Here is a 16,488-nt window from a genome sequence, read left to right on the forward strand (position 1 = left end):
CCTGTGTCATCATGAGACACAGGGGCCCGTGTCACATGAATTACTCACACGTACACATGAAGTAACATATGAAGTAACACGTACCTGACGCAGTAATTAGCGATTATGTTCCAAATGTTACCGGAATAATTATGTGTATTTATCTGCTGATTATACTGTGTTACGTGTATTTGTGTATGTAACAGCAGAAGTTGTAGTATTTGTGTGTGTGTAGCAGCAGAAGTTGTAGTATTTGTGTGTGTAGCAGCAGAAGTTGTAGTATTTGTGTGTGTGTGTAGCAGCAGAAGTTGTAGTATTTGTGTGTGTGTGCTGAAGCTGCGGTGCCATTTATATTTGAATCATTTAGTTTAATACAGTTTATGGAGAATAAATGTCACTTTTTGACCGATTATGGACTTAAATGTCGTTCGTTGTCTATATTTTTGACAATTAGACGTGTGCGATGTGCCAAAAAATGCATAACACAATCTTTTTATTGTCTTAAATGTAAATATAAAGTGTGTTTGTTATAACTTCTATTGGCTAAATCTACTTGTCACTAGAGATGTCAAGATTATTAGGTTAATTAATAAACAAAATCAAGACTAAAAACTTAAAATCGTGACTTTTTAGTTTTTTTTTTCTAAAGTCAAGTCAAAAATGTTCTTTTCTGTGATCAGATTTTCATCATTTTAAGCTAAATTCAAAATAGCGACTTATATGTAATATTATTTGTTATTTTCACACTTGCAACCGCATTTCATACTCCAGTGCGACTTATATATGTTTTTTTCTTCTCTATTAGGTATTTTCTGGCTGGTGTGACTTAAACTCCTGAAAATACAGTACTTTGAACATGCGTGAGATGAATAAAAGTATGAATGAAAACCTATTAAGGCTGTGAAAAAGCTCTACATACACAAGGCCCTTTGAATTGCCTCGTGTGTGAATTGTGCTCTACGAATACACCTGCCTTTGGTTTACTGTTTGTTTACGTGTGATTGGACATGGGCAAATGTACGTGTTTCTCTGTCAGTGTCTGGGGCGTGGCACACATCCCGGTGCATCATGGGTAAATGGCTCTCGCGTGTTAATAATGTTTAATGTTAATGTTTCTCTGTCAGTGTTTGGGGCATGGCACACATCCCGGTGAATCTTGGGTAAATGGCTCTCGCGTGTTAATGATGTTTAATGTTATTGTTTCTTCGTCAGAGTCTGGGGCTTGGCACACATCCCGGTGCATCATGGGTAAAGGGCTCTCGCATGTTAATGATGTTTAATGTTTCTTCGTCAGAGTCTGGGGCGTGGCACACATCTCGGTGCATCATGGGTAAAGGGCTCTCGCGTGTTAATGATGTTTAATGTTTCTTCGTCAGAGTCTGGGGCGTGGCACACATCCCGGTGCATCATGGGTAAAGGGCTCTCGCATGTTAATGATGTTTAATGTTTCTTCGTCAGAGTCTGGGGCGTGGCACACATCCCGGTGCATCATGGGGGAGTTGCTCAGGAGCGAGGAGATGACCCTGGCCCAGCTCTTCCTCCAGTCCGAGGCGGCGTACTGCTGCGTCAGCGAGCTTGGCGAGATCGGGATGGTCCAGTTTCGAGACGTGAGTGCTGAGCCACGCCCCCTCCCGTTCCCCGAAGTGTCAGCGCTGCCTCGCTCTGATAATTCTGCGTGGACTTTTCAGTTGAAAGACTAGAACGATCGTTATCCCGTAACCACGGCACCATCTGTACAATGAGTCATTCAGATTGCTTAACAAAGAATAAACACAATGCATTGAAATCACAATACTAATGCATTAATATCACTAAAGAACATACAAATCACAATTCAAACAAATAAAACTATAAAGAATATGCTGTAAAATCACAATACTAATGCAATAATATCACTATAGAACATAAAATCACCATTCAAAGAAATAAAACAATGAAAATTAAAGCCGCAAGCGGCATCCAACGGCCCTCGCGGGCCGCCGGCCTTCCGACTCTGCGCTTTCGACTTGATAAAGATGGCGCCCTTATTGTGTGTTGAATAAAAAAAGAACTTGACAGACGGCGACACATTGGACATGGCCAATCCAGTGCAAATGAACACAAATGTCGGTCAAATGTGCTGCGCCGCCGCACAGAGACCGTAGCACTTGGAATAAAAATATGGATAACTTTTGATGCCGCGCTTGTGTAGATGATTTTTCCCAAAGTAAAGCTTGATCGAGCTATTGCCCACGGAGGAGTTTGTTAAAGTCCATCCATCCATCCATCCATTTTCTACCGCTTGGTCCCTTTCGGGGTCGCGGGTGACTGGAGCCTATCCCAGTGACTTCGGGCCTTAGGCGGGGTACACCCTAGACAGTGGCCAACTCGTCGCAGGGTTTGCGAAAGTTTGTTAAAGTGTGAAGTGTAAATGTGAACATTTCAGAGATTTCGCTGTTTTCCCATTTCTGACATATATTTGCGGGTCCGCCACACAAAGACCGTAGCACTTAGAATCAAAATATGGATACGTTTTGATGCCCCGCTTGTGTAGATGATATTCTCCAAATATGAACTTGATCGGACAATCGCCCTAGGAGGAGTTCGTTAAAGTGTGAAGCATAAAAAATGTGGTGATTTGAGCGATTCTGCGATTTTCCCATAAGGATAACATGGGATGTTTCTGTCATCGCTACGGTTACGCCGTACAAAATATGACTTTGGCTCTCATACTTTTATGATCAGGATGGCAAATTAGAATTTTGTTCAAAATGTCATGTCATTTGGAAAAACTCTATTGTTTATAGGCCACTCTGAAGGCCAAATAGTCAGAATTCTGGGAAACGTTTGCGGCTCCGTCGCACAGAGACCGTAAAAGTTATCCTTAAAATTTGGATAACTTTAGATGCCCCACTTGTCTAGAGGACATACACCGATTTTGAGGTTCGTGGGCAAAACGCACTAGGAGGAGTTCGTTAAAAGTGTGAAACATAAAAATGTGGATATTTGAGAGATTTTGCGGTTTTCCCATAGGGATAACATGGGAGGTTTCTGTCATCGCTACGACTACGCCGTAAAAAATAAGGCATTTGTCTGATTGGCTTTTGTGATCGGGACGGCAAAATAGAATTTTGGGTAAAGTTTAGAACATTTTGGTAAAACTAATTTTTGACCTTCAATGTTAATTTAAAGGTCACTCTGTAGGGGGCGCTATCGCGCCCATTTCAATTTTGTCATCATAAACTGGTCCAAACTAGAAAGTTTAACAACTGATTCAAATTTGGTCCTAATCGGACTGGTTTTGATCAAATGGGAGCAATTTTTAGATCTGCAATATTCCAAAATAAATTGTCCAACTTTGTGGCTGCGCCGCACACAGACCGTAAAAGGTATCTCAAAAAATTTGATAACTTTAGATGCCCCACTTGTCCGGAGGACGTACGCCGATTTTGAAGTCGGTGGGCAAAACGCCCTAGGAGGAGTTCGTCAAAGTTTGACGTGAACAAAATGGCTAACACAGCGTGTTTTCATTTTCAAAGGAAGATGGCGGCCATAGGGTAAGTCTGGGGGCGTGGCCACAATGATTTTTTTTTTTGTCCTCACGAGAGGAATGCGTGTCCCGAATTTCGTAGCTTTACGACAAAGTTGACCTCGGGGCGTCTCCCAAAGGCGCAATGTATTTTGACTTTTGTCGGTGGCGCTGGTGCACCATTTTTTAACAAAAAAAAAAATGGCCCAGAAAAAACAAAATTTTTCGCCGATTCTGAATTTTGGGCAAAGTTTGGTGAGTTTTTGAGCATGTTCAGGGGGTCAAATTAGAGATCAAAGCGCTGAAGAACAAGAAAAATTAAAGCCGCAAGCGGCATCCAACGGCCCTCGCGGGCCGCCGGCCTTCCGACTCTGCGCTTTCGACTTGATAAAGATGGCGCCCTTATTGTGTGTTGAATAAAAAAAGAACTTGACAGACGGCGACACATTGGACATGGCCAATCCAGTGCAAATGAACACAAGTGTCAGTCAAATTTGCTGTGCCGCCGCACAGAGACCGTAGCACTTAGAATCAAAATATGGATATGCTCAAAAAGCAGAAGAACAAGAAAAATAATAAAAATAATAATATTTTTAGCAAAAACAATATAGCCGTTTCCACTATAACAACAAATTATACATCGTTTGAAAGCTCTAAGCCTTCCCCATGCCGCCATGGGGTGGAATCATCATTACGAGCGCTTACGCGCTCGTCACTCCCTATTCCGTCGGGATGCCCCGCCCACTCCCCATAGACTTCCATTGATTTGAGCAGATACAAGCATGGCCCATGCCTGCGGCATGGATTCTCGCGTACAGGACGATGCCAGGAGGGTTTTTGGAGGAATGCAGCGCTTCGCGCTGCTGTTGTCAACAATGAGTGAATGGGCTACGCCCATTCACTCATTGTTGACTTTTTCTGTCATAGCAGGAGTAAGTATGCATGATCCATGCCTTCGGCATGGGCTAGTTCACTGTACTTGCCAGGGGCGACGGGGTACCAAACATGCGGGCACAGCCCGCATGTTTGGTCAGACAGTTGCAACGCTGCCTTCGGCAGCAATAGGCCCTCCGCCCTGCTGGGGCTCGGGCCTAAATATGCATTAAAATCACAATACTAATGTGTTAATATCACAATATAACATAAAATCACAAGTTAAACAAATAAAACTATAAAAAAGATCCATTTAAAATCACAATACTAATGCGTTAAAACCACTAAAGAACATAAAATCACAATGCAAACAAGTAAAACAATAAAAAAAATATGCATTAAAATCCCAATACTAATGCATATCACAATACAGCATAAAACCAATGAGTTCAATGAGTCATCCGACCTGTAGGGGGCACATTAACTATTGCACTATTCAAGCATTCGGAGGCAAACGAGACAATCAGATTAATGAGCCGCTGCATATGTTTATTACACAAGCAAAACGATTACACACAATTTTATTCAGACAGAAATATTTGAAAAAGTCTAAGCAATAGAACATTTGGACTCATCGTTTCCAACTTTGTTCAGCTTCACAAACTTTGAATTTGCTCTGACGACATAAACAACGACTTATATTTGTAAAATAATGATATACAAACTGTGATAAAGAAAAGTTGTGCTTAAAATACCTGCGTAAAAACAAAAATCGGTTCTAAACTCTCTTAAAAATGATAATAATTCGTTATTTTTTGTGAATAACCTTTTGAATCCGCACACAGTTCCTCGAGATAGTATTCTTTTGTATTATTTGCGCAGTAGTGGTTGGTAGTAGAAATATTTGAGCGGTTGAAATGCCTGAAGGCTCGTCATGTGCTTTCAGCTGAGCACAAAATCCTTCACATTTGGCTCTCTCACTGTGGGAAACATTCTTCTGCACAAAACTCACCGGCTTAAACGGGATCAGGGATTTGGAATCGCTGGAACTAAGTTATATTTATCTGGGTTTGAGTATATTTTAACTGTTAAAGTAAAACGTGCCACTGAAACAAGCTTTATGTTGTGTGTTTATACCTGTTGTACATATTAAATGTTAGTTTTACACCAATCGAGCAGGTATTTGTGGAGAAAACAATGAAAGATCTGTGGTAAATAACAGGAAGTGACATCACACCAGGGCACCCGTCAAAGTTTATGCAGAATTTACACAAAAGAAACAACTTTTTTGACGCTCTAAACATTGATGCAACAAAATAAAGTGTCTCTCATATATTTCCTAGTGTGATGTCATTGATTACAAACAGGAAGTGGAAAAAATGGCTGGTATGTGATAAGATTTATATAATTTTTAGCAAAATTCAAAATATATCTATCTTAACTGCATTTTAGTTTAACACGACGTCCAAAGAACAAGCCTTCTTCAATTTAAAGTGAGAAAAAGCTTGTTTTTTTCCCCCTTATTTTTAGTAAAACATTACATTTTACACTTGTTCCATTGGTAAATCTTCTTTTAGGACAGTCAAAATGCACTAAAATCAGCATAAAATACTGCTTAATTCAAGCACTGTCTCCAGTGTACGAGGATGACAAAAGGGCTGCAAGATTTAGGGCTATCATGTTTAGGGCTAATCCTAAACATGAAACCCCAACAGAAACTCCATTAGAAACTCCTACACCAATCCCATTAGAAACCCCATTAGAAACCCCTACACCAATCCCATTAGAAACCCCTACACAAACCCCATTAGAAACCCCATTAGAAACCCCTACACAAACCCCATTGGAAACCCCATTAGAAACCCCCTACACAAACCCCATTGGAAACCCCATTAGAAACCCCTACACAAACCCCATTAGAAACCCCTACACAAACCCCATTAGAAACCCCATTGGAAACCCCATTAGAAACCCCCTACACAAACCCCATTGGAAACCCCATTAGAAACCCCTACACAAACCCCATTGGAAACCCCATTAGAAACCCCTACACAAACCCCATTGGAAACCCCATTAGAAACCCCTACACAAACCCCATTAGAAACCCCATTGGAAACCCCATTAGAAACCCCCTACACAAACCCCATTAGAAACCCCATTAGAAACCCCTACACAAACCCCATTAGAAACCCCCTGCACAAAAAACCCCTACACAAACTCCATTAGAAAACCCTACACAAACCCCATTAGAAACCCCATTAGAAACCCCATTAGAAACCCCCATTAGAACCCCCATTTGAACCTCTGTTTGAACCCCCATTAGAACCCCTTTAGAAACCCCTTTAGAAACCCCCGACAGAAACCAAACCCCAATCCCATAAAGTGTTTCTGTAATACAGTGCATCCAGGAAATAAATCCAATAAATTCACGATTTCCAAAGAATTCGATCCATTTTGGAGTAACACGCCGTGAATACTTCCCGGATGCGCCGTATTTGTCCTCTGAAAACAGCCAAATATCCTTTACAAACACGCTCTCAAGTGCTTAAGATGCTTCTCGTTTTAGTTTAGCGGTTTTTGTTTCCATCGTCGCTCAAGCTTTTAATATGTTTAAAAGAAGTTCAACCTGAGCCGAACAATGATCTAAAGGGTAAACTCCGTCTTGAAATATGTGACAAATTGATACCGCATTACCGTATTTTCCGGACTATAAATCGCACCCTTTTTCATAGTTTTTGCCGGGGTGCGATTTATACTTTAATTTCTTACTTATATACTGATATTTCAACTACATTTCATACTCCAGTGCAACTTTTTTTCTTCTTTATTATGCATTTTTTGGCTGGTGCGACTTATACTACGGAAAATACGGTATTCCTTCTGAAATGGACACCTTCATATAATAACATTAACTCTCGTCGATGCAGTTTTTATGTTTTGTCAAGCCTTTACAAGCTTTTTATCGTATTTTCCGGACTTTAAGTCGCACCAGCCAAAAAATGCATAATGGAGAAGAAAAAAACATATTTAACTTTTGGGGGAAATTCATCACTAAATCCACTGAATTCTTCTTCCTCTGTGTCACTTCTAAACAACTCCACAAACTCCAGAGGTAGAGGAAGTGCAGATCCTTCTTCTGCGTCGCTTAGAGCCTAGAGCGCCCTCTTGTGGTTGTCAGTGTGAAATAACAAAGAATATCACATAAGTCGTTCTGGAGTATAAGTCGGCCAAACCTAATGAAAAACGGTGCGACTTATAGTCCGGAAAATATGGTACTTATTGATACAGCAGCCGATGTTAAAACAGCTCCACTTCCTTCCTTTTGTCGACATCTTCCACGTCGAGTTAATCCGTCATGCTCGCGCAACGTCCACGTTTAAATGGTTCTTTGTTGTTTCTTCGCAGCTAAATCCCGACGTGAACGTTTTCCAGCGCAAGTTTGTCAACGAAGTGCGACGATGTGAAGAGATGGACCGCAAACTGAGTAAGTGCAAAGCGCCAGTCCCCAGTCGCCAGTCCCCCCAGTCCCCCCAGTCCCCCCAGTCCCCCCAGTCCCCCCAGTCCTCCCAGTCCTCCCAGTCCTCCCAGTCCTCCCAGTCCTCCCAGTCCCCCCAGTCCCGCGCGTTGGCGTAGTTCCTGATCTCGCCACTTCAGCGACGTGTTTCAACCGCATGTTGTTTTTTTCGTGCAGGGTTCGTGGAAAAGGAGATCAAAAAGGCGAATATCGAGATGGTGGACACGGGAGAGAACCCCGAAGTGCCGTTTCCGAGGGACATGATCGACCTGGAGGTAATTTATCCTGCTAAAGTCAAAGGTCATTTATGAGCCACTTGATTTGGTCCAATGCAAACATTTTGAGAGCAGAACTTTATTGCTTATTTGTCGAAAAAAGTTGGTGGTAATGGAATAGTAACTGCCGACAAACTCATATCCTACTGTGCGAACAATAGTCAGTATTTATTTATTAACCTTTATTTAACCAATAACCCATTGAGATCGAAAAAACTATAGAACAGCACAAACATTTAAAAACCTTTACACATTCAAGAGACGTTTAAGAAAAGAAAGCAAACTCTCCATTTATAAGCACAGACCTTGTTCAAAGATTGACTCTTAGTCTTCTAAACCCTCCGCCCTCCGCCCTCAGTCCTTTACCCTCCGTCCAAGGCCCTCCGTCCTTTACCCTCCGTCCAAGGCCCTCCGTCCTTTACCCTCCGTCCAAGGCCCTCCGTCCTCTGCCCTCTGCCCTCCGTCCTCTGCCCTCCGTTTTCACCCCTCCGTCCTCTGCCCTCCGTCCTCTGTCCTCCGTCCTCTGTCCTCCGTCCTCGCCCCTCCGTCCTCTGTCCTCTGCCCTCCGTCCTTAGCCCTCCTCTTTATACAGAGAGCATGGCCGTAATCCCACAGAGGCATAATAGTGTCCGTCACAGACCTTTATGAGCGTCGAGGGTAAATCGGTCTTTATTGCGATTATAAAAAGATCATGTGAGATGTTCATGACTTGTTTTGTTGCGTTCGATAGTTTCAGGGACTGAGCTAAGACAAAGGCAAAACTGTGACGACTCGCATCAGGAACGTGTTGAAATGTGTCACGGTCAAAGGTCAAGTCCAGCACAAAACATGAATGAAAAAAAAAAAAAACAGAAATATCACGTCTCTCTTCAATAAATGTATTTTAGTAGTAGTGGTGGTGGTGGTGGTGGTGGTAGTAGTTTTTACCACATCTGCTCGTGTTTGGAGACATTTATGGACCCAGGAGCTCAAACAATGCAGTGCAAAGACAATACTTCATAAATACAGTAGCGTCCATATCATAAAATGTCTGAGTAATACTTTTAGAGAAAAGCTGTAAAAAAGATACAATTTCACCTCAAAACTGTCATTATTTTGATTGTATCTGGCAGCGTTTTCATAAATTACACCCAGTTTAGCCTAAAAAAATGCTGATGTGAGCCTTTCTTGTTGAAAATATGTGTACATTTTACATATAAAAATCATCAAATATAGTGTAGAACTATAAAATTGTTTATTTTCTTCTGGCATAAACTTCCACAGGGCTTGATCCAAAATGTTTCTCTCAGTTTTGTTTGATAACGGTGCTGTTTTTAAGCCAACTAAGCTAACGATTCTTCTTCTTCGTTGATTCCGTCCGGTCGATGCAGCGCCACCGTCCTGCGAGTTCCGTCATTGCTCTCACGATGCTGAACCGTCAGTGTTTTTCTCTTGTGTGTTTCCCTGACAAAAGGCCACGTTTGAGAAGCTGGAGAACGAACTGAAGGAGATCAACACCAACCAGGAAGCGCTGAAGAAGAACTTCCTGGAGCTGACGGAGCTCAAACACATCCTGAGACGCACGCAGCAGTTTTTCAACGAGGTACGTGACGCTCGGGGCGATGTTATGCTTGCGAGCTCAGCCTCAGTCACGGGGAGATGTTTCTGTAGCGTGACGGTTAAAATGCCCTTCATCATCGTCACGAGTGGACAGTAGGTGGAGATGAGCCGGGAAGTGGAGATGTGCAGTGTGTTATAGCTGCAAATGGAGCTGGTGAAAATGAGAATTAGATAAAATGTGTGCGTAATATTTCAAATAAGGGCATAAAACTATATTTCTGCACTTTGTTGTGGCTAATCTTTCTGTCCGGTCACATTTTGTGTGATACATGGAGCCTTAGCCAAGCTCCAGCTCGTCTGAATTTTAATATCATAATAATACAAATAATAAAAAAAATACAAATAATAACACAAGTACAAAAATAATAACACAAATACAAATAAATAATAATAACAATAATAATACAAATAATAAAAATGACAAATAAAAAAACAAACAAACAAATAAAAAAAAATACTAATACAAATAAATAATACAAATAAATAAAATTAATAATAATAAACATTAGGCGACGCTGACCGGTCCAACTTTTTCGTATTATAAGAAATAAAAATAATCACCAGTCGAATAACATTTTTAAATTTCCTGTTCAATTGTATAACCAAAGCGCCTCAAAAAGCACTGATCACTCGTCAATCGATTGTCAACAACGGCATGACACACTTGACAGATCCCGCTGCTGTCACAGATCGCGCGTGTGAAAACTGCTGAGAAGGAGGAGCCACCGGGAGGCGCTTTACGAGCGCCGCGTCTCGCTGATCTGAGCGAGACGCGACACTCGTCAAAACCCCTCTTCGCCTCTGCGCGCTACCGTTTTCACCCCGAGAACCCCGAGGATGTGGAATTCAAAGGGGTCAAACTCACTTATGTTCAGGACAAAACCAAGTCCTGTGTGTGTAAAAATCCAGAGCCGTAAGAGAAGTCATTCTGATACAAACAGCTCATCGTCATCTGATGACGAGTCTGGTGGCGATATGCAACTTGTGAGTGTAAAGACAATATGTAAATGAGACTCTCGCAAATAGTCATCTGATGAAAGTTGTAAATAAGGCCATCTGACTTGGCGTTAATTAATTTGTTCAACAAATCATTTTATTTGCAAGTTTTCTTTTTTATTTTGAAAACAATTAAGTGTTTAAAAGCTAATAGAGTTTTTTTTTTGATAGAATGTTTACAAATACATTTTAAATAAATAATCGTGTCATATCAATGGAAAATATTGATTGTTAGTCACTTTTGTGTTTTGCTATGCAATTTTCAAATTGCTATACAAATTTGAAAAAAATTACGGATTGTTTAGCAGCACCGCTATACAAGTGAAAATCCTTAATCTGAGCCCTGAATAGTGTCACAAAAAGTAGTATACTTAAAGTACAACATTATTATTTGTATTATCAGCCTTTAAACATACTCGAACGCGTTTAGTTTGGCATCATGTTTTAGAACAAAAAAAGTTTTATATAAAAAAATAGCATTTGGATTTCTGTCGTTTTCCCTGGCGCTAATTGCGTTTTGGCGTCATCTACTGGCCACAGAGGGAATTACACAGATGAATCATAAACAGCTGGATGGTTCTCTCGGAGGTGCCTGCAGCTGTACTGATTGTGATTAGACGGCAGAAACGATCAGTCTACCGATGGTTTATAGACACTGATTAAATCAATGCGAGTTATACATTTAAAGCAACTCGTCAAGCCACTAACCGACAGCTGTTGCATTTGTTTGACTCATTTACAAAAGAAACGAAGGAAACCGCTGACCATTTCCTGTGAAGTTGCACAAATGTCTGACGTGGTGGATTCTGGGGACGTGCTGACGGGCCATGTTTCCACCGTGATGATTTGAATACTTTTGGCCGTATAAGATGACGTGTCTGTCGCAGGGATCATAACGCTGAGGTTCACTGCGACTTCTCTAATGTTTTCAAATCCGTCTCTGTTAAACATTCACTGCGATCACATTTACTGGTATTGCCCGTTATGACACACCTATAATTACATCACCGCTGACACACTATCCCTCCATTATTATTTCTGAGAGGAGGATATTTGAACCATGATTCATTTTTGTGCTCCATTTCACACATTGAAAGACACATATTATGCAAATTAGACTTTTAAGAGCTGCCAATCATGGTATAATCGTTTTTCTTTCTCATTTACACACTCAAATTGTACTTAGAGTGATGCATGCACGTTTGAGTGAGTGTTTACAGATCAATATTGTGGTTTTAAAATGTCCAAAATATAAAATAATGTTTTTTAGGCGTCGACAAAAGTACAATACATCCAAAATTAGAGATAAAATGATTCAAATAGAGATGAGCTCTGCCAACTTAATCATTTAATACATTTCTTTGTTATTTTATGCCAATTTTTGTTCTCAGCATAGTTTATATTTTACTAATATTATTAATTGTTCTTAGTTTGGGAGTTTTGTTCACTGACAATGGCAATACAAGCTTTCTGATTCTGATCGTGATTCAGAGCAGAAATAGTAGGAATATTAGAACGTTTATTTGTCCCACAATCCCTCGACAAAGTGACCATAACTTTTGGTTGATGTTTATGCATTTTGTATTTTATGAATTTTTATATATATATATATATATATATATATATATATATATATATATATATAATTATTATTATTATTTTGTATTGATTCATGATCTATTTATGTATCTATTTATCTATTTCATAACATAAAATTATCAGTGTTATCCGCCCCTTTTCAACTTGTACTTAACAATAATATGTTTTACAATACAATAAACATTTGCCGTAAAGTATATTGCATTCAGAGTTTCCCTTGATGCTTTGCAGATGGAGGATCCTAGTTTACACGAAGAGTCCATCCTCCTGGAGCCCGGTGAGGTGATCCGGGCCCCTCTCAGACTCGGGTAAAGAACTAGAAAACACCTCCTGCTACGTCTCCCTTCCCATCAGCCCTTAATCTGATCTCGTCCCGCAGCTTTGTCGCCGGAGTCATCGGCCGCGAGCGCATCCCCACGTTCGAGCGGATGCTGTGGAGAGTCTGTCGTGGGAACGTGTTTCTGAGGCAGTCGGAAATCGAGGACCCCCTGGAGGACCCCACCACAGTCCGTACATCCACCAAATGACACACAAAAAAACAAGAAAATGACAATGAAAGTAAATGTAATGTTTGTTTGTTTGTTTGTTGTTGTTGTTTTTCTGCGCACAGAGCGACCAGGTCCACAAGTCCGTCTTCATCATCTTCTTCCAGGGAGATCAGCTCAAAAACAGGGTCAAGAAGATCTGTGAAGGGTGAGTGACGTTAGACGACCGCGCGCTGGTTTATGTAGCTTTTTCTGCTTAACTAGTGGCGGACAGGCATTCACTCCCACCTATAACCACCGGGGACACGATATTGTTATTTGACAAATTGTAGAGTCAAATCGCAACAATAATAATCTCCGTTCAACCAGAAAAGTTGCATTAAGAGCAATTAACGGAGCAAAATGTATCTCCTGACGAGGCAACGCGAGTTTGTTTGTAGAGCACAAACTAAAGTAATTCAAAGTGCTTTACGAAACACGAAAAGATAGATTAAAATCGACAACACAAACAGATAAAAACATAAATAATCAGACCTTTTCTGTCTCAAGCACTGCTAAAAAAAAGATCGGTTTGTCTAGATTTGAACATTGGCCGAGTAGAACCGGTCTTGCGTCGTCAGGGAGACTTCTGTACTGTTCGCTTGCGTTTTAGATTATGGTTGGCGCAAAATAAACAACGTATCGTGCGGTCCGTTCTTCATCTTTCCGTCCAGGTTTCGGGCGACCCTGTACCCGTGTCCGGAGACCCCCCAGGAGAGGAAGGAGATGCTGGCCGGGGTCAACGCGCGCATCGACGACCTGCAAATGGTAAACGCCCAAACCGCACGCACCGGACGTAAATCATTGCGTAAACGGTCGGACCACAAAGCACGCGAGGCATCCGGTTAAAACGGTCGCAACGAGAGAGCTAAAGGTGCGGCGCGATGTCCGAAAGAGCTCCCCCTGCAGCACCGTTGTGACAACACGTGGTCAGGAAATGGACGTGAACGCTTGATTTCAGTCGAGTCGCATACAAAAAGATTTCACGTTGCCAAACTGAGAAAAAAAATAAAAAGGCTGAGGGTTTCTCAGGAGAGTTGCTCGTCTGTTTTTCCACCCAGAGACAGCAGGGGGCAACGACGGGCACTTCAAAACGCCCTGAAAACGCATATTTAACCATCACAGGGACTTAATGTTACTTAGGAAGGCCCTCCCCAAAATGGGACGGTTATTTGAAAGTTAATATGCTTTAACTCTGCTCTAAAATGTTTAAGTTTTCTTGATGCCATTCCCTTATTTTGTACTTTTACTACTTTACTTACCTTATGTTCTCCATGGTCCTGCTCGTGCTTTGTGAGTTCTTTGTTTCTTTTTTTGCGTGTGTATTTTTTTATTGATTTTTTTTTTTATTGATTTATTTGATTTTTATTTGATTTGATTTATTTTATACGACTGAGTATAAGGGCCAACCAAGAAAAAAAAAGCGCTGCACTACGAGAATAAAGTCGTTAATTAATGAGAAAAAATACGTCAGAAAAAAGTTGTAAATTAACGACAATAAACTCAATTACTATTACTAGCAGGATACTATTACTAGCAGGATTACTATTGCAACAACACATCATTAGTAGGGTAAAACTAACCTGTCTCTCAACGGTATACAATAGTAATTAACGAGAAAAGTCGTAGTTTAGGGGCCGATTCAAAGTGACGTGAGCTGTTCACTTTCAGCCCCACGGTCAGGACAAAAAAGAACGGGCTTGGATGAGTTGACAGTTTAGAACTACATAAAAGGCTGAAAAAGATGTTAAAGTGTTTCCTGGCCTTTAAATCGATGTCTTACGTGTGTTTATTACAAGACAAGACACTGCGTTTAGCAGCACCTTTCCTGTTACGCATCATCAACAAACTGTTTGATAAACACATTACTTTCTCCATGGCGTAGCCGTAGTGCACCATGAGCTCAAACAGCAGCCATGCTCCATGCCACAGCCGCCCGCAGACAGGAGGCGCAGCCTCGGTATTATATTCACATATCTTCTGTTCCTCTATAGGGTTGTTTCTCTACGTGGGCACTTTGCGCAGTCACTCTTCTTACATGCTCATTGTGCACTTAAGTTTTATGCTCCGATTCTAACCTTTTGTCATCCCTTGGACAAACTCAGTAAAACACACAGAACACAAAACTGTCCGTCTGCAGTCTGCGCTTCCTCTCAGCTACTCATGACACCTGGATCGTGTTTGGCACAGCCAAAAAGCGATAAGTTTTACGCACATGCCATCATCCATACATCATCCATACATCATCCATACATCATCCATACATCCTCCATACATCCTCCATACATCCTCCATACATCATGGCATGAGCTCCAACACACGCGAGCACCAACACCGGAGTCCGTCATCTTACAGGTCCAGGACCTGACATGGGGACACTGCACCGGGGAAATGATTGTTTGCGATGTCTAAAAGACCCGCATCATAAAGATCGACATCTATTGTGGGCTTTTGTATTAACTTTTAACCAAGCGCCATTTGCGTCCTGGCGGTGGTGTGTTTGTGTGTAATGAAGACTCCAGATGCATCTGACTCAGTGCCAATCGGCTTCATAGCTTTATACACAGTTCTTACAAAACAGAGTTGTTACTGGACTGTTCCATTATGCAACACTGGGGGGAGACCGTGACATGGTGGCAAGGCAAGGCAAGGCAAGGCAAGTTTATTTGTAGAGCACATTTCATACACAAGGCAATTCAAAGTGCTTCACACAGCAGGAAAAATGCATTCAAATCACAAAGAAATTACAGAAATACAATAAAATTAACTAAATTAAAAATTATCAATCCAACTGATTTTCTAAACTAATAAAATCACAAACAAAAGAGAAGAGTGCAAAGATAAAAATCAACTACAATAAAATTAACTAAATTAAAAATTATCAATCCAACTGATTTTCTAAACTAATAAAATCACAAACAAAAGAGAAGAGTGCAAAGAAAAAATCCCTTCAGTCATATGCGCAGCTAAACAAAACTGTTTTTAGCTTAGATTTGAACATTGTCAGAGTAGAAGCCTGTCTCACATCTTCAGGAAGACTGTTCCAGATTTTAGCTGCATAAAACTGAAACGCAGATTCCCCATGTTTTGTCCTGACTCTAGGCACCAGCAGGAGGCCGGTCCTTGAGGTCCTCAGAGTCCGAGATGGTTCATATGGCACTAACATATCCAAGATGTACTTTGGTGCTAGGCCATGGAGAGACTTGTACACAAGCAGAGCTGCTTTAAAGTCTATTCTCTGAGCCACAGGAGCCAGTGCAGAGACCTGAGAACAGGACTAATGTGATCATACTTCCTGGTTCTAGTCAGGACCCGAGCAGCAGCGTTCTGGATGTACTGCAGCTGTTTTACAGCTCGTTTGGAGAGACCAGTGAGCAGGCCGTTACAGTAGTCTAATCTACTGGAGACAAACGCATGGATAAGTCTCTCTAAATCTGGTTTTGACACTATATTTTTGATTTTGGCAATGTTTTTTAGATGGTAAAAAGCTGCTGATGTTATTGATTTGACGTGGCTATTAAAGTTCAAGTCTGAGTCCATTATTACCCCCAGATTTCTAATTTGGTTTGTAGGTTTTAGAGCGAGACTCTGGAGGTGACCGCTAACACTTTCTCTTTGTTT

General features: G+C 41.1%; 1 protein-coding gene across 3 annotated transcripts in view; it reads left to right on the forward strand.

Annotated features, from left to right (window-relative positions):
- Positions 1-16,488, forward strand: part of LOC140358103 (V-type proton ATPase 116 kDa subunit a 1-like) — a 43,930-nt gene that overhangs the window by 1,711 nt on the left and 25,731 nt on the right. For all 3 annotated transcript variants that reach the window (XM_072442761.1, XM_072442762.1, XM_072442763.1), the window contains exons 2-9: positions 1,438-1,586; positions 7,766-7,844; positions 8,052-8,149; positions 9,603-9,731; positions 12,575-12,651; positions 12,723-12,849; positions 12,954-13,036; positions 13,542-13,635. In XM_072442761.1, the coding sequence (XP_072298862.1) occupies positions 1,470-1,586; positions 7,766-7,844; positions 8,052-8,149; positions 9,603-9,731; positions 12,575-12,651; positions 12,723-12,849; positions 12,954-13,036; positions 13,542-13,635 (804 nt within the window). In that variant the 5' untranslated portion in view covers positions 1,438-1,469. The remainder of the gene's footprint in view (positions 1-1,437; positions 1,587-7,765; positions 7,845-8,051; positions 8,150-9,602; positions 9,732-12,574; positions 12,652-12,722; positions 12,850-12,953; positions 13,037-13,541; positions 13,636-16,488) is intronic.

This window comes from Eucyclogobius newberryi, unplaced genomic scaffold (genome assembly GCF_026437365.1).
Source record: "Eucyclogobius newberryi isolate DKJ021-1_F unplaced genomic scaffold, fEucNew1.0.hap1 SCAF_13, whole genome shotgun sequence".
Lineage (NCBI taxonomy): Eukaryota > Metazoa > Chordata > Actinopteri > Gobiiformes > Gobiidae > Eucyclogobius > Eucyclogobius newberryi.